The sequence below is a fragment of the Mobula birostris genome, chromosome 13, assembly GCF_030028105.1.
Source record: "Mobula birostris isolate sMobBir1 chromosome 13, sMobBir1.hap1, whole genome shotgun sequence".
Lineage (NCBI taxonomy): Eukaryota > Metazoa > Chordata > Chondrichthyes > Myliobatiformes > Myliobatidae > Mobula > Mobula birostris.
In genome coordinates this window covers 21334740-21354324 of record NC_092382.1, presented here as the reverse complement: position 1 = coordinate 21354324, position 19585 = coordinate 21334740, and the positions used below count along the sequence as shown (strand labels likewise).

Genomic DNA, 19585 nt, shown 5'->3' with positions numbered 1-19585 from the left:
ATGTGTCATATAAACAGATAGTATTTAAAATGATTAGCAAACTGAGGAACATCTGTAGCGGCCAATTCTAACCAAACCAAGTTGTCATTGCCTGCGATCCCCACGGACTTGATATACTTGTATGATGCGCCCTCGGCTCCAATAAAGGTTGTTTCAAAAGTCAAAGGTATGTACTCGATCCTTTATTAGCGATCAGCAAACGTACAACCTTGAAGCAAAGACGCGTACAAGTACACAAGTGTAACCTCAGCGTAAACGAGCCGATGATTGCAGAAGATACGCCCCCCGGCTGAATACTGCGCCGAACAAAGCATAAATATGTAACTGATCCCTTCGCGTTTACCACGTCGCCACTGATGCGACAAGTTACCATAAAAAGCATCATAAATACACAACGCAGAATACAATGCAGATAGAGAACAGATACGTGGCTCCTACAGACAGGCTCAGCTCTGATACAGGGTTTTCCACCTGGAATATTAACAGGCTGTCTGTTTTGTTGAATAATTCTAGTATTTTGTTTATTTATTTTAAAAGCGTTTTTGTCAGCTCGCTCTTTTGGATGCATGGCGGATCTACATTGTGTTTAACAAGTGCCATGTAACTCTGATAATGGAGTTGACCGGAGTTTAGGCATTAATTATGTTCTTAAGGTCCTGCTGGAGAAACTATAGTGCTTCAGGACAAAATGTCGCGAAGTTATGGGTGATTCTGCGTTGTTCAGGATGTCAGAGGGTTTCTATATAGACTCAAACCGCATATTGCCAGAAGCGTCAACGTCAGGCGATGTTAAACTGAAATGAGACGGGGAGAATCAGGTGTGACTGAGAAACCTGTATAATTCAGTGACGAGAGGAATAGGTGTCCCATTTGTCCATTACTCACCATAGCACCACCAGTGGTAGGAGGACCAAAGCAGTCTGCTCAGCCTGTCTAACCATTCCATTGACACATCACTCCCGGTCCAAGACACAGGATTGGTTCCTAAAACAGAATTGCCCACAATATAGCGAGCAGATACCCTGGAGAATCCTGGCCCAGTGTACAATCCATGGAGAGAGTGGAAATGGGCATTGTGTGGCTGTGGGTAGCTGGCCGCGGGTAGGTCAGGCCATGTCGAGTGTTCGGTGGATAGGCCCAAGATGTTTGGAAGAGAGCGACTCAGTTAAAGTGCTTTCATTTACACCTCAAATAATAGCTGAATTTTCTGTTAATCTTGTTTGTTACAAAGCAGAAAAATCTGACCAGAACTGTCCTCAAAATGGATAACGGAGCGAGCCGTGGAGGAGTTCCAGTGACGTCAACATCGGGAAAGGACACGGGTATGTTGGCGAATTATTTTAATTTATAAATATTGCCTTGACTACGTGTCTGGATTTAATTCAATATCGGCAAGTCACAAAATATTTGTGAAAACTGAGCAGAGAGATGAGAGAGAGAGTTGCCATCTCTGGGGGAAACACAGTCACACGTGGAAGGGGTACAATTACCGTCTGCTCCTGCTCCTCCAGAAGATTGAGATACACATTAAAACAGTGAGGTGTTCCAGAGCACAGGAATTCTGCAGATGCTGGAAGTTTCGAGCAGCACAAAGACACACAAAATTTTGGCTGAACTCAGCAGGTCAGGCAGCATCCATGGAGAGGAATAGACAGTTAACGTTTCAAACCAGGACCACAAGGAATAGAAAGTAATCTGACAATATCCAGAATTTCTGCCCCTTCATTTCCAGTCTGATGAAGGGCCTTGGCCCAAAACATTCATTGTTTATTCTTCACCGTAGATGCTGCCTGGCATGCTGAGTACCTCCAGAAATTTGTGAGATATCCCAGAGATTTTCCGAGGAAGGAGTTGACCAGAATTGCAGAAAGTAACCCAGGGCAAAGCAGTGGTGATGGGCAGTACCAGGAGAGTGATGGTGATGGGTTACTACTGTATATTCCCAGCAATAGGCAGAGTCCTTTCCAAACACGGAGGTATATTCTCGGGGACACGAAACAGCAGCCTTCCACAGATGGAACTATACCCCCTTCTACACCCCCGGTGCCCCCCAACACGCACCCCCCCCGGCCCAAGCCCTTTCCTTTCCCCCCCCCCCACCCAACCAATGTATATATATTTGGACTGTATTTGTTGATCTTGTGGGCACATGGCCAAGTGGTTAAGGCATTCGACTAGCGATCTGAATGTCGTGAGTTCGAGCCCCAGCCGAGGGAATGTGTTGTGTCCTTGAGCAAGACACCTAATCACACAGTGCTCTGCGATGACACTGCTGCCAAGCTGTATGGGTCCTAATGCCCTTCCCTTGGACAACATCAGTGTCGTGGAGAGGGGAGACTTGCAGCATGGGCAACTGCTGTCTTCCATACAACCTTGCCCAGACCTGCGCCCTGGAGTGTGAAGACTTTCCGGGCGCAGATCCATGGTCTCGCAAGACTAACGGCTGCCTTTATTATTTGGTGATCTTTAGGTTCCAGAGAGAAAGTTGCTGCCCAATATGGGGTCGGTAAATTCTTTAATTTTCGCCATTTTCCTTCACAGGTCCGAGCTCAGTGATCACCGAGCTCCTGGCAAGCTGGAATGATTCCCAGCTGCTGCAGCTGACGGATTTCTACCGGGACAGGCTGGAGCAGGCGATGGAAGGAGGGGTGCACGAAGTGAGCCTGGGGTTAACGGCCGAGAATCAGTTCAGTGGAGAGGAACATCGGGTGAGTGGGAGGGAGAATGGGTTTGAATGTTCACACGTCACAGGACTGATGGGTGTCGGAACTCTGACTCAGCGGATAATAAAGCATAAAAATAAATCAGAAATGAATATATATACTTCTTAAAACTGTGAATTTGAAGGAATGATTAAAAAAGGTGTAAACACTCCAGTGGCGGCTCAATGTTCAGAGCGAGGGGAGCCGGTAACAATTGTATGAGGTAGCAGTAAAGGAGCTTAAATGGAAATATGGTAGGAACTTTCATCCTGGGAAGACTGTACAGCGTGACAGTACGATGTCAGTGAGAATTGGGACATCATCAGTGCTTGCCGCAGGAGCTGGAGTGTGTTCTGTTCTGGGTGGAGATGATTGTGTTACAATCTGTAACTGCAAACAGTGTGGATCGGGGAACACTGTCATGTTGTAATGTGCAATCACTGAATAAACCTCCACCAGAAAAGGCAAAGGAAAGGCGTCAGGTGTCAGCCGGTAATCCGCTGTCATGTTGGACACTGGCCGACTGAGGAAATGAATCACAACATCTTTTCTGCAATTTATCTGAGACTGTTCGCTCTGTTATAAAAATCTTCCTAACTTCTTCATCAGTGATCGTTATTTTCTGATTTCTGTTTACACCATCTAATCCAGTGAGGAATTATTTATGGATTTTGACTGCTCAGTGTGATCCCATTACAGAGCACATCATTTATTTCTCATTCTCTGTGTGAATCTGTCAGTCCCCAATATGTTCACTGTTACTCTTCACAGAAAATCTCTGATCTCGCTGATAAGGGAGAGCGGGCGGACAGTTCTAAACTCCTCCTGAGCCTGGTGATGGAGAAAGGCTCCCGCGCCCGGAGGGTGATGTGGGAAACCTTTGTGAAAATGCAGATTGGTGTCCCAAAGTTGGACAAAATACTGAAAGAAATACAGATATATGGTGAGATAATATCAGAGATTAATTTAAATTTGGATCACACACAGCACACTTTACAATTTTAGAAAAATGACTTCCTCAATTTGTTTAAATTCATCAGGTTGTGATCCCTCCCATCGACCAATTCCAGCTCAACTTTTACTAGAGTTTCTCAGTGAGCTGAAAGGTAAGTGACCGTGCATTGAACATTGTAGAGTATAACACAGGAATAAGCCATTAGGCCTATCATACTGTGCCAAACCAGCTGAGAAGTAAATCAAACGTACCCAAACTCTAACCTCTCCTTCCTACACCATGTCCATATGCGTCCATCTTCCTTACATCCATGTGTCTGTCCAAACGTCTCTTAGAAGTCTCTAACAATTTGCCTCTACTACCTTACCAGGCAGTGCATTCCAGGCATCCACGACTCTGTGATTAAAAAAAAAATATTCCTCACATCCCCCTTAATCCAACCCCCTCTCACCTTCACTGCAGGCCCTCTAGTGATAGACATTTGAATCCCCGGAAACCGATTCCCTCTGTCCACTCTGTCTAAGCCTCTCATAATGTTGTCAACCTGTGTCAGATCCCTCGGCCTCCGATGATCCAGAGAAAGCAATTCAATTTTCTCCAGCCTCTCGTGATAGCACATGCCCTCTGAACCAGACAGCATCCTGGTGAATCTCTTCCGCACCCTCTCTAAAGCCTCAACATCCCTCCGGTAGTGGGGCAATCGGAACGGTACGCAATGACCCAGATGAGGCTGAAGCAGAGTTTATAAAGTTGAAACTTGACCTCTGTTTCCACCAACGGTGGTACTTTACGTCGGGCGGTTAAGTTGTTGAGCCACAAAGATCTGACCAGGTAAATGTTGGCACTGTGACAGAGAACCCAGTGAGACACAGGGAAACGTGTTTGCTAGAGGGAGAGTTTTCAAAGGACACTTTGAGGAAAGGGGCAGAGAGCTGGTGAGTTTGACTAAAGTGGTCACACCGCTCTGGGACCTGCAACTACAGATCCCCACCAGAGTCTGGCTGGAGAAGGGGGCGATCCGGAGAATGGGAAAAAAAAAACACACGAAAAAGTCAAAACCTTCTCTTGCCAGCCACTGTCCCCTCCTGAACAGCCTCATCCTTAACCAATTTCTAAACTCCCCCAGTTCCTGCAGATTATCTTTTCTTAGAGTTGGGCGTCCACTGAAGTTCCAGTCACAGAATAGTAATAATAGCATCACTTTAATTAGAAAAGCAGGTAACATCCCAATCGGTCTGTTCAACCACAGAGCAGCATATGAACACCGCTGTGTTCACATCTGCACTCCCCAGTACAAACACTGTTACAGTGTTAGAGAGGGTGAGATTGGGGGACAAATTCCTCAGCTCAGTCTACAGAAGCTGAAATTCCTGTCTGCCGGTGTTGTGTGATGGATACTGTGGAAGAGTGAGAGATGGGAATTAGGACAGGGAAACCGAGAGTTGTGGGATCGCGGCAAGGAAGGTGTAAAGGACTGATATTATCTGTAAATAATTTTACAATTTGTCAAATTGTGACCTTCTGCATGGGAAGCTCACTACATGCATAAACCCATCACGTCAGTGAAAATAGAGCCTGGGGCAGTGCATGGGCTCAGAGATTGTGAGGCTTCATCATTGCAGACTGAGTTGGATAGAGGAGAGAGCGTAAGAAAGACAAATATCACAAAACTTATTAACATTGCATCAGCCCGTGTTTCACTGATTATTCGAAGCTCTTAACAGAAATATAAGGAATCTCGGCCAGAATCCTGGTTCAGACTCTTTCATTTACAAGAACAAATCCCAAAGACAATAATTTAAATCTGGGACCAGAGATAGACGAATCAGGAAGTTTACAAACTACTCACGTCTCTGCCACCTCTGTTAATGATGTTCCAGTCCACACCCGGTCAATGAAACCCCTCAGTTTCCCTGCACCATGGGTTTGGTAAATCGCCACAAGCTTGTTCTTCACTAATCCTCATGTTGTTTGCCGAGGGAACAGACATGACAGTGAATTTCCCACAACCATTTTGGAATATCAAACAGATACACTCCCTGATTATTGAAGAACATCATTTCTCCCATTCCCACACTCTCTAAAGTAAATATGTCCACAATCAATGATTTCCTACGCTCCCAATCACAGCCAAATACATTGAATGGAAACCCCATACATCCTGACAGCGTCCCGACACACTGTGAGACACCACATACCCCTGACAGGGTCCTGACACACTGTGAGACCCCAGACGTCCCTGACAGGCTCCTGACACACTGTGAGACGCCACACACCCCTGACAGGGTCCTGACACATTGTGAGACCCCACACACCCCTGACAGGGTCCTGACACACTATAATACCCCACAGACCCCTGACAGGGTCCTGACACACTGTGAGACCCTACACAACACTGATAGGGTCCCGATACACTGTGAGACCACAAAAGTCCCTGACAGGGTCCAGACACACTGTGCGACACCACACACCACTGTCAGTGTCCTGACACAATGTGAAATGCCACAAGTCCCCGACAAGGTCCTTACACACTGTGAGACACCACACACTCCTGACAGAGTCCTGACACACTGTCAAACCCCACACACTCCTGACAGGGTCCTGACACACTGTGAAACCCAACACACTCCTGACAGGGTCCTGACACACTGTGAGACCCCACACCCCCCTGAGAGGGTCTTGACACACTGTGAGACCCCACACACCCCTGACAGGGTCCTGACACACTGTGAGACCCCACACACCCCTGACAGGGTCCTGACACACTGTGAGACCCCACACACCCCTGACAGGGTCCTGACACACTATAATACCCCACAGACCCCTGACAGGGTCCTGACACACTATGAGACCCCACACACCCGTGACAGGGTCCAGACACACGGTGAGACACCACACACCACTGTCAGTGTCCTGACACAATGTGAAACACCACAAGTCCCTGACAACGACCTTACACACTGTGAGACACCACACCTCCCTGACAGGGTCCTGACTCACTGTGGGACCCCACATCCCCTGACAGGGTCCTGACACACTGTGGGACCCCACATCCCCTGACAGGGTCCTGACACACTGTGGGACCCCACACACTCCTGACAGGGTCCTGACATACTGAGAGACCCAACACACCCCTGATAGGTTCCTGACAGCCTGTGAAAAACTACACACTCCTGACAGTGTCCTGACACACTGAGAGACCCCACACATCCAGGACAGGGTCGTGACAGAGTGTGAGATCCCACACACCCCTGACAGGGTTCTGAAACACTGTGAAACCCCACAAGTACCTGACAGGTTCCTTACACACTGTGAGACCCCACACACCCCTGACAAGGTGCTGACACACCGTGAGACCCAAAACACCCATGACAGGGTCCTGACGCACTGTGAGACCTCACACACACCTGACACTGACACACATTGAGACCCTACAGACCCCTGATAGGGTCCGTACACACTGTGTGACGACACACACCCCTGACAGGGTCCTGACACACTGTGAGATGCCACACACCCCTGACAGGGTCCTGACACACTCTGAGACCCTACACAACACTGATAGGGTCCCGACACACTGTGACACCCCAAACGTCCCTAAAAGGGTCCTGACACACTGTGAGACCCCGCACACCCGTGACAGGGTCCAGACACACGGTGAGACACCACACACCACTGTCAGTGTCCTGACACAATGTGAAACACCACAAGTCCCTAACAACGACCTTACACACTGTAAAGACACCACACCTCCCTGACAGGGTCCTGACACACTGTGAGACCCCACATCCCCTGACAGGGTCCTGACTCACTGTGGGACCCCACATCCCCTGACATGGTCCTGACACACTGTGGGACCCCACATCCCCTGACAGGGTCCCAAAACACTGTGAAACCCCACAAGTTCCTGACAGGTTCCTGAAACACAGTGAGACCCCACACACCGCTGACAGAGTGCTGACACACAGTGAGACCCCATTGACCCCTGACAGGGTCCTGACACACTGCGAGACCCACCACTCACCTGACAGGGTCCTGAGACACTGTGAGACCCCACACACGACTGACAGGGTCCTGACACACTGTGTGCCCCCACACACCCCTGACAAGATCCTGTCACACTGTGAGACCCCACACACGACTGACAGGGTCTTGACACACTGTGAGACCACACACAACCCTGTGAGGGTCCTGACACACTGTGAGACTCCACACAATCCCCTGACAAGATCCTGTCACACTGTGAGACCCCACACACGCAAAACAGAGTCCTGACACACTGTGAGACCCCACACACCCCTGACAGGGTCCTAACACACTGTGAGACCCCACACACCCCTGACAGGGTCCTAACACACTGTGAGACCCCACACACCCCTCAGCGTGTCCTGACACACGGTGAGACCACACACAACCCTGTGAGGGTCCTGACACTCTGTGAGACCCCACACAACCCAGGGAGGGTACTGACACACTTTGACACCCCACACACCCCTGAGCGTGTCCTGACACACGGTGAGACCCCACACAACCCTGTGAGGGTCCTCACACACTGTGAGACCTACCACGCACCTAACAGTGTCCTGACACACTGTGAGACCCCACACAATCCCCTGACAAGATCCTGTCACACTGTGAGACACCACACAACCCTGTGAGGGTCCTGACAAATGGTGAGACCCCACACAACCCTGTGAGGGTCCTGTCACACTGTGAGACCCCAGACACACATAACAGGGTCCTGACACACTGTGAGACACCCCACACACACATAACAGGCTCCTGATATACTGTGATACCTCACACACTCCTGACAGGTGACTGACACACTGTGACACCCCACGCACGCCTGACAGGGCCCTGACACGCTGTATAACCCAACACACCCCTGACAGGGTCCTGACACACTGTTAGACACCACACACCCCTGACAGGGACCTGACACACTGTGAGACCCCACACTCCATTGACAGGGCCCGAACATGCTGCGAGAACCCACACACACATGACAGCCTTCTGACACACCTTGAGACCCCCAACTCACCTGACAGCGTCCTGACACACTGTGAGACCCCACACATACAACTGACAAGATCCTGTCACACTGTGAGACCCCAGACACACATAACAGGGACCTGACACACTGTTAGACACCACACACCCCTGACAGGGTCCTGACACACTGTGAGACCCCATACTCCCCTGACAAATTCCTGACATTATGAGACCACACACACCCCTGACAGTGTCCTGACACACTGTGAGACCCCACACACCTCTGACAGGGTCCTGACACACTGTATGACACCACACACCCCTGACGGGATCCTGATACATTGCGAGACCCGACAAACACCTGAGAGGATTCTGACAGATTGTGAGACCCTACACACACCTCACAGTGTCCTGACACACTCTGAGACACCACCCACACTTGACAAGTTCCTGACACACTTTAAGTCCCCACACACTCCTGACAGGTTCGTGACACACTGTGAGACGTCACACACCACTGACAGGGTTCTCTCACACTGTGAGACCCCAGACACACATAACAGGGTCCTGACACACTGCGAGACACCCCACGCACATAACAGGCTCCTGATATACTGTGATACTTCACACACGCCTGACAGGGTCCTGACACACTGTGAGACCCCACACAACCCTGAGAGGGTTCTGACACAATTTGAGACCACCAATTCACCTGACAAGGTCATGACACACTGTGAGACCCCACACAAACAACTGACAAGATCGTGTCACATTGTGAGACACGACGCACACATAACAGGCTCTTGATATACCGTGATACCTCACACACTCCTGACAGGTGACTGACACACTGTGAGACCCCAAATACAACTGACAGGGTCCTGACACACTGTGAGACCCCACACACACCTGAGCGTGTCCTGACACACTCTGAGACCACACACAATCCTGAGAGGGTCCTGACACACTGTGAGACCCACCACTCAACGGACAGGGTCCGGACACACCGTGACACCACACACACACCCCTGACAAGCTCCAGTCACACTGTGAGACTCCACACACGCAAAACAGGATCCTGACACACTGTGAGACCGCACACAGCCCCCAAAGGGTCGTGACACACTGTGAGACACCACAAACGCATCACAGGGTCGTGACACACTATGAGACCACACACATACCTGGCCGTGTCCTGGCACACTGTGATACCTCAAACACTCTTGACAAGTTTTGGACACACTGTGAGACCCCACACACCTCTGACAGGGTCCTGACAAACTGTATGACACCACACACCCCTGACGGGATCCTGATACATTGCGAGACCCGACAAACACCTGAGAGGATTCTGACAGATTGCGAGACCCCACACACACCTCACAGTGTCCTGACACACTCTGAGACACCACCCACACTTGACAAGTTCCTGACACACTTTAAGTCCCCACACACTCCTGACAGGTTCGTGACACACTGTGAGACGTCACACACCACTGACAGGGTTCTCTCACACTGTGAGACCCCAGACACACATAACAGGGTCCTGACACACTGCGAGACACCCCACGCACATAACAGGCTCCTGATATACTGTGATACTTCACACACGCCTGACAGGGTCCTGACACACTGTGAGACCCCACACAACCCTGAGAGGGTTCTGACACAATTTGAGACCACCAATTCACCTGACAAGGTCATGACACACTGTGAGACCCCACACAAACAACTGACAAGATCGTGTCACATTGTGAGACACGACGCACACATAACAGGCTCTTGATATACCGTGATACCTCACACACTCCTGACAGGTGACTGACACACTGTGAGACCCCAAATACAACTGACAGGGTCCTGACACACCGTGAGACCCCACACACACCCCTGACAAGCTCCTGTCACACTGTGAGACCCCACACACCCCTGACAGTCTCCTGACACTCTGCGAGTTCCCACACACCCCTGACAGGGTCCTGACACACTGTGAAACCACACGCACACCTGACAGGGTCCTGACATATTGTGTGACCCCACACAACCCTGAGAGGGTTCTGACAGAATTTGAGACCACCAACTCCCCTGACAGGGTCATGACACACTGTGAGACCCCACACATACAACTGACAAGATCCTGTCACACTGTGAGACCCCCCACACACATAACAGGGTCTTGACACCCCACACACAAAACAGGGCCCTGACACACTGTGAGACCCGACACACATAACGGTCCTGACGCACTGTGAGACCCGACACACACATAACAGGCTCCTGATATACTGTGATACCTCACACACTCCTGACAGGTGACTGACACACTGTGAGACCGCAAATACAATTGACAGGGTCCTGGCACACTGTGAGACCCCACACATACAACTGACAAGATCCTGTCACACTGTGAGACCCCACACACACATAACAGGGTCTTGACACCCCACACACAAAACAGGGCCCTGACACACTGTGAGACCCGACACACACATAACAGGCTCCTGATATACTGTGATACCTCACATACTCCTGACAGGTGACTGACACACTGTGAGACCCCAAATACAACTGACAGGGTCCTGACACACTGTGAGACCCCACACACACCTGAGCGTGTCCTGACACACTCTGAGACCACACACAATCCTGAGAGGGTCCTGACACACTGTGAGACCCACCACTCAACGGACAGGGTCCGGACACACCGTGACACCACACACACACCCCTGACAAGCTCCAGTCACACTGTGAGACTCCACACACGCAAAACAGGATCCTGACACACTGTGAGACCGCACACAGCCCCCAAAGGGTCGTGACACACTGTGAGACACCACAAACGCATCACAGGGTCGTGACACACTATGAGACCACACACATACCTGGCCATGTCCTGGCACACTGTGATACCTCAAACACTCTTGACAAGTTTTGGACACACTGTGAGACCCCACATAACTCTGAGAGGGTTCTGACACACTTTGAGACCACTAACTCACCTGACAGGGTCTTGACAAACTCTGAGACACCCCACCACACCTGACAGGATCCTGACATACTCTGAGACCCCACACACCCCTGACAGGGCACTGATACACTGTGAGACGCCTCACACCCCTGACAGGGACCTGACCCACTGTGAGACACCAGACACAACTGACAGGGTCCTGACACACTGTGAGACTCCACAAACACTTGACAACATCCTGACACACTCTGAGACGCCACACATCACTGACAGGATCCTGACACTCTGTGAGACCACTGACAGGGTGCTGACACTCTGTGAAACCCCACACACCCCTGACAGGGTCCTGAGACACTGTGAGATGCAACACACCATTGGCATGGTCCTGACACACTATCAGGCCCCACAGGTCCCTGACAGCTTCCTAACACAGTGTGCGAACCTATACACCTCTGACAGGTATCTGACACACTGTGAGACCTCACACATCCCTGGCAGGGTCTTGACAAATTGTGAAGCACCACACATCCCTGACAGGGTGACGATGAGAGGGGAGGGGGAGCTGTGATTCCCTGACCCGTTTCTCTCACAGAATGCCCACTATCCTTTCCTCCATCTCCAGATGCCACATCAACACTGGGGACTAAAAGTTTCTTCCACAGGAAGAAAATGACAGCTGTGACAGTAGAGGGAGTTTGTCCAGTACGAGACAGTCGGGTGTCAGTGAACTACCAGGGTAATACTCACCTTCACAGCACAGTTAATTGTGAAATGTGATGATCTGGTGTTTATCTGGACCAGGCCTCTCTGTCCAGTCAGGGGTCTGTTTATCAAATTTACTGTTCGAGCATCCATTGATGAATCCAATTAATGCAAGAGCTTTGAGCTAACTCTTGTGTGCTTAAATACTGAGTTCTGAGTTGAGGCATCTAACAGTTTGTCCACTGTCTGTTCCCATGGAAGATGTTCAACAGAAACACAAGGAGACTCTGCGGGCACAAACTGAAACACTGAGAGTGAACACGATCCTGATGAGGGAGAAGGTGAAGGTTTTCCAGCTGGTTGATCGATACGCTGAGCTCACGGTCATTTCTACTGTTCGAGATCGGAGACTGGTGGAACATGAGCTGCTGGCAAGAGGCAGAGACCACGAGGAGTGGAGAGAGAAACATCTCCGCAGAGAGCTGGAGAAACTCCGCACTGATCAGTTGTTCCAGAGCAGCTTTTCCCGGAGTAAATCCAAATCCAGGAGTTCGGCAACAGTGGCCGGAGTCGCGGGGATCGGGAAAACAACAATGGTACAAAAGATTGTTTATGACTGGGCCACAGGGAAAATATACCAACAATTCCAGTTTGTCTTCAGCTTCAAATTCCGAGATTTAAACAGTATTAACTGTCGAATAAACCTGAGGGAACTGATTCTGGATCAGTATCCTTACTTTGGGAATATCCTCAGAGAGGTCTGGAAGAACCCAGAGGGATTGCTGTTTATATTCGATGGTTTGGATGAATTCAAACACAGAATCGATTTTGCTGACAGTCGGAGAGATACAGAACCCAAGCACCAGTGCCCAGATCCCGAGTGGTGGTGTGAAGTGTCTGACATTGTGTACAGTTTAATCCAGGGCAAGCTGCTCCCAGGGTGTTCAGTGCTGGTGACCACCCGTCCCACTGCGTTACATTTATTGGAAAAGGCAGAGATCAGTGTCTGTGCTGAAGTCCTGGGATTTGATAGTGAGGAACGGAAGGAATATTTCATCAGGCATTTTGAAGATCAGACAGTGGCAGAAGCTGTTTTCAAACACGTGAAGGAGAACGAGATCCTGTACACCATGAGCTACAACCCCTCCTACTGCTGGATCCTCGCTCTGGCACTGGGCCCCTTCTTCACACAAAGAGTCAGCGACCCGCAGCGAGTTCCCAAGACCATCACCCAACTGTATTCCTACTATATTTACAACATCCTGAAAAACCACGGCCGTGAGATTGAGAACCCCCGTGATGTGTTTCTCAGTCTTGGTCAGATGGCCTTCAGAGGAGTGGCTGAGAAGAAGATTGTGTTTACAGATGGAGATTTGATCAAATACAATCTGCAGCCTTCCCAGTTCCTGTCCGGGTTCCTGATGGAGCTTTTGGAGAGAGAGGATTCTGCCCGGAGCGTGGTGTACACATTCCCACACCTCACCATCCAAGAGTTTGCAGCTGCAGTCGCACAATTCCTAAATCCACATCCCGGGGATATTCTGAGATTCCTCACTGAAGCCCACAACACGACAGACGGTCGATTTGAGGTATTTCTCCGTTTCGTTGCTGGTCTCTCCAACCCAATGGCAGCTCGGGGCCTGGAGGAGTTTCTGGGTCCATTTCCTCATCAAACAACCTGCCGGGTGATTGACTGGGTGAAGGAGGAGGTTAAACGCCAGAGTGGAAACACATGGAGTGAAGCTGGTAAAAGGAGCCTCCTGAACACATTGCACTACCTGTTTGAGTCTCAGAATCGTGGACTGGCTCAGGCCACACTGGGATCTGTGAAAACACTTTCATTCAGTGAAATGACACTGACCCCGATTGACTGCGCGGTCCTGTCTCATGTCATCGGACTCTGTGATACAATAAAACACCTCGACCTGGGGAACTGCCACATTCAGTGTGAAGGAATCCAGCGGCTGGGACCCGGGCTGCACAAGTGCCAGGAGTTGGGGTAACTTGATTTATCTCTCACTCTGAACTGTGAAACTGTCCAGGTGTGTTGTTTCAATGTAAAGGGATTTGGGTAAAAGTGTGATAAATACGATTGTGAAGAATTGTGACAAATGCCATCCCCTTCGTCCTGTGGGATCTCTCTTCCCCATCCCCGTTCCTCCTTCATCCCTGCCCCTCCCGACCCTCTCGCATCAGTAACACGTTTCTGACCATCGGGGAATGAGACAGAATATGTGGAGTTTACAGGGTCACACCGACAGACTAAATTACTGACATTCGGTGAATACCCTGGAGCTGGGCAGTGAGGGACATTGACAGTGATGGGAACTCCGATCAGTGATTTACTGAAGGGTTTAATGTTTCCTGAAATATCCGAGTGAGAGAAATTCCCTCAGACCCACGGTTTGAATCACTTTGTTTATCAATTTGTCTGTTTCTGTTTAGACTTGGGAGGAATAAACTGGGAGATTCAGGAGTGAAACTGGTGTCTGCGGCTCTGAGGAACCCGGAGTGTAAAATACAGAAACTGGAGTAAGTACCAGACTGTGGGAGATTGTGTTTACAGTCACTGGGTGTCTGACACTGAACATTAATGTGATCAGTAATTGTGTTACTGATAAACACTGGGGATTTGTACCGTCTCCTGTCTCTCTGTGTCCTTCACCCTCACTCTCTCTCATCTCCAGGCTGGAAAGTGTCGGTCTCACAGATTCTGGTGCCGAGGATCTCGTCTCCGCTCTCAGTACAAACCCATCACTGACGGAGCTGAACCTGAGTTATAATAAACTGGGAGATTCAGGAGTGAAACTGGTGTCTGCGGCTCTGAGGAACCCGGAGTGTAAAATACAGACACTGGTGTAAGTACCAGACTGTGGGAGATTGTGTTTACAGTCACTGGGTGTCTGACACTGAACATTAATGTGATCAGTAATTGTGTTACTGATAAACACTGGGGATTTGTACCGTCTCCTGTCTCTCTGTGTCCTTCACCCTCACTCTCTCTCATCTCCAGGCTGGACAGTGTCGGTCTCAGAGATTCTGGTGCCGAGGATCTCGTCTCCGCTCTCAGTACAAACCCATCACTGACGGAGCTGAGCCTGGGATTAAACTCGCTGACAGACCGATCTGTCCCCGCTCTCCGCCGCCTCATACTGACCCTCCCGAGTCTGGAGCGGATCCTGTGAGTGTTTGTGTTAATGTTCAATGTGATAAAATATCAGCGGATCCGCGGGTTTTCTGGTGATATTTGTCTGTGAGTGTTGTCCCCTGTTACTGACACTGTTGTGTGATCTGTTTATTTCATCTTTATTCTCCCATCTGTTTCAGGCTGGGGAACAATGAGTTCAGTGAGACCGGGGAGAATGAACTGAGATCTCTGCGGGAACCCAGACCCGGACTGAGAGTGACCGTGTGAACATCTGAATGTGTGAACATCCCCGCCCGCGGGATGCCGACAGTTTAGCCGATTCCCCGCCCTCCCCTTTAACTCCCGCCCCCCACCTTCCCCTTACCTTTAATGGCCACGCGCCAGGTTTAATTCCCAACCGTTTTTAACGGAACTAGCTTCAGGCTCGCGCTGTGCGTCGCTCTCTGGTCTCCCGTGGTGACGTATTTCCGCCTCCTGTCCAGCGGCGCTGCTTCTGCCGGATGTGCGCGTTCGGGACCCCGGGGAATGACACAGACAGGAAGAGCCCGGGGGCCGGGGCTCAGTCTGGGACACCGGTGTCCCGGGGTGGGACTATCCCGGGAGTACGTAATGCTGGCTGGCCTGCTGCGTTCACGGGCAACTTTTATGTTTCATGCCGGGGAATTACACAGACAGGAAGGACCCGATGATGGCGGGTTTTTTCTGAGACACCGGCGTGGATAACTTCACTCTCACCTCGTCCCAGACCTCAGACCATAACCACTGGGCTGAGGCCTGGGACTAGGCCTCATTCCACTGTTTTTACCTGCTGAAGGGCAGCCAATGTTTCTGGCTGTATGACCCATTTATGTGAGAATTTAGCCTTTTGTATTTATCTGAGCTTTTCATAAGTTAAGTTAGAGTTTAGTACAGTTTCGTTAAGCTTCAGTCCAGAATTTCCAAAGCAATAACCCATTCGGTCAAATAGTTCCACACAATTAAAATAGTTTATTACATTTTTTAATTTAACTATTTAATATGTATGTTCTTATTTTAAATCACAATGGTTATAACCTATTGCTATGAATTAGGTTCTATTGCTGCCGCAGAGACAACAAATTACATGACATCTGCCGGTGCTATTAAACCTGATTCTGATAATTGGTCTGGGAGACCCACCACCGGTCACCTGATCCCAGTTACCGCAGGTCGTAATTCGAGATTGAAGCCTTTTCTATTTATTTGTGTTCCTCAGAAATGACAACAGTTAAGTTTCCTTCTATGGTTCCAGAGCAGAAGCTCAGCCTGTCTAATATTTCCACACAATTAAAATGGGGAATTTGTTTATTCTTATCACGTACTGAGCTACAGTGAAAATCTTGCCCGACCGACCTCCACACAGATTGATACATTACTACGATACATTGAGCTGATATACGACAAAACAATAACTGTAACAAAGCATTATGGCTGCAGAGAAAGTGCAGTGCAGATAGACATTTGGGGCAGGGTCACGTCCAGTTACATTGTGAGGTCGAGTCCATTCTATTGGACTGGAGACCATTAATTTGGCTGACAACCGCAGATAGGAAGCTGTCCATGAGCCTGGTGGTATGCACTTTAAGGCTTTTGTATCTCTTCCCCGATGGGGGATTGGGTTTGCAGCAATAATGTCCAAAGTTGTGGGCATCCTTGAGTACACGGCCTGCTTTCCCGAGGCAGGGGAAGTGTAGGAAGAGTCCATAGAGGGGAGGCTTGTTTCTATGATGTTTCCAGATGAGACCAAAGTTCTCTGCAGTTCCTTGCAGTCATGGGCAGAGCTTTAGCCATACGAAGGCGTGAAGTATCGACAAGAAGCTCAGAGACCTCGGCCTTCACCCTGCCTTGTGCAGCTGGATCCTGGACTTCCTGTCAGATCTCCGGCAGGTGGTAAGAGTGGGCTCCCTCACCTCTGTCTCTCTGACCCTCAGCACACATGCCCCACAGGGTTGTCTCCTTGGCCCCCTCCTTTACTCTCTGTGCACCCATAACTTGTGTCGCCACCCACAGCTCCAATCTGTTAATTAAATTTGCTGACGACACTACATTGATTGGCCTAATCCCAAATAATAACTTCCAATTGATCAAATGCTTCCTGACAAGGCTCAGTCCAAACAAACTTTTCACCCTTCTTCAGGAGATTAGGCAGAGGAAGAGCGATATCAGCAAAGTTTTTACTGAATTTACGATAATATCCAACCATTCCCAGAAACCTTCCAAGAGCCTTCTTACCAGTCTGTCACAAAAACTGTAGGTCAACTGTCTAAGAAAAATAACAAGATGGCTTGAGTGGCAAAAATAGATTGAGGTGCTTTTATTTACAAAAATAGTGGAAGAACAAAAACTTGGATGCCCACATCAAAACAAGAAGATTTTTTTTAATATATATTCAGCTTGCTATTGTCACCTGTCTGGTTAACAGCCGCCCTCAGACTAAACCAAAAAAAAACCCAAAGCCTTGGTAACCCGAGCCTTACAACTGCTAAGCCAATCCCCCTAGACTAACCAAAAGCTAATTAACTCAATTATCTTTCATTTCACGCAATCTGAAACTCTACCACCAGTTCTCACAATAAACACATAGACTTCATCACGGGATTCACCATTTCCCGGTTAAATAACTTGTATAAACCCCAAAACTTTACCACAAGATGAGTAATTAGGTAACATAACCCTTGTCCCAGGTAAAGATGGTATCCTCCACCATCAGCACACCTGTGCAGGTTGCTGCTGCCTCTATATAAGGCAGCTCTATGCAGCAGCTCTGTTTCAGACCCAGTGACTGTGGAGGAGAGAGACGTCAGAATATCATGACACTTCGGCAAAACACTTATTGGAAAGATGAATATGAATAAATTGACCTGAGATAATAAAACTGTGACATAGTGTGTTTCTTTTTTTCATACCTATTACTGCTGGGGATGAGTGTAAAATTGTGACTGTTGATTTATTGTGATGCCTGCACTCACCACAATAACAGAGGGAAATAACGTGTGTGGATTACCCTTTGAGTGTCTTACTGAGTGTGCCATGAGATGTCTGTAATCAGTGACGGGCCTTCATCACACAGTCGGAATAGGAACTTCAGAAATTGCCTGGATTTTGCCTGCACAGGAGCCAACTTGCCTTGACCTACAACACAGCCAAGACAGATCACGGTGGCATGGCCAAATTCACTCTTAGCTAAGTCAACTGTAAGGTTGGCCCTGGAAAGCCTGTCAAACAGCTTTTCTACTACAGAGATATGCTCTTCCCAAGTGTCACTCCCTGTGACTAAGTCATCAATATAGGCATCTGTGTGTCCTAACCCTTGAATTACAGGATCAATCATTCTCCGGAATGTTCCTGGAGCATATTTCATTCCAAATGGCAAAACATTGTATTCATACAACCCAGAAGGTGTCACAAATGCAGAAATTTCTCTACCTCAGTCCATCAATGGAACACACCAATACCCTTTCACAGATCAATCTTTGTAAGAAATTACCTTTTCCAACCTTATCGATGCAATCATCCACCCTAGGGATAGGATAGGCATCTGTTTTTGTTACTGCATTTACCTTCCTATAATCAGTGCAAAATCTAACACTACCATCAGGTTTGGGCACAATAACGCAGGGTGAGCTCCAATTTGATGTTGAAGACCTAATAATACCATTTTTCAGCATATATTCAATTTCTTGCTCAGCCAATTTACACTTTTCTACGTTCATGTGATATGGGTGTTGTTTAATCGGTTTGGCTTGACCAATATCTACGTCATGTTCTGCGACCGTGGTTTGCTTGGGAACATTGGGAAATAAATCTTTAAAATTCAGAATTAATTCCTTCAGCTGTTGTTGTTGCTTTGACTGCAGATGAGCCAACTTGTTGTCAATGTTTTCGAGAACAACCGAGTTCGTTAGTCTAACTGGGACCATGTTTGGCTTGTGTAAACTCTCAGACGAGTCAACTGTTTCATTCTCAGGATTGCCAGATTGATATGTTTGACAACACTCACCGATGGTGCCTGCTTGTCAGAATAAGGCATTATCATATTGATGTGTACTACCTGTGTTAGTTTACATCGGTCGTGTGTTTTAATAACATAATTCACA

At 48.8% G+C, this 19585-nt stretch overlaps 2 protein-coding genes across 3 annotated transcripts in view; both read left to right on the top strand.

The window, feature by feature from the left end:
* The window catches only part of LOC140208517 (NACHT, LRR and PYD domains-containing protein 3-like), a 467255-nt gene that overhangs the window by 305570 nt on the left and 142100 nt on the right, over window positions 1-19585 (top strand). The gene's annotated exons all lie outside the window — the stretch shown is intronic.
* On the top strand, window positions 1262-16137 carry LOC140208524 (NACHT, LRR and PYD domains-containing protein 3-like). Its single transcript, XM_072277264.1, has 8 exons — window positions 1262-1322; window positions 2542-2708; window positions 3474-3645; window positions 3743-3808; window positions 12584-14321; window positions 14768-14854; window positions 15336-15503; window positions 15650-16137. Exons 1-8 carry the CDS (start codon window positions 1262-1264, stop codon window positions 15735-15737), a joined length of 2547 nt encoding a protein of 848 aa, XP_072133365.1. The 3' UTR covers window positions 15738-16137.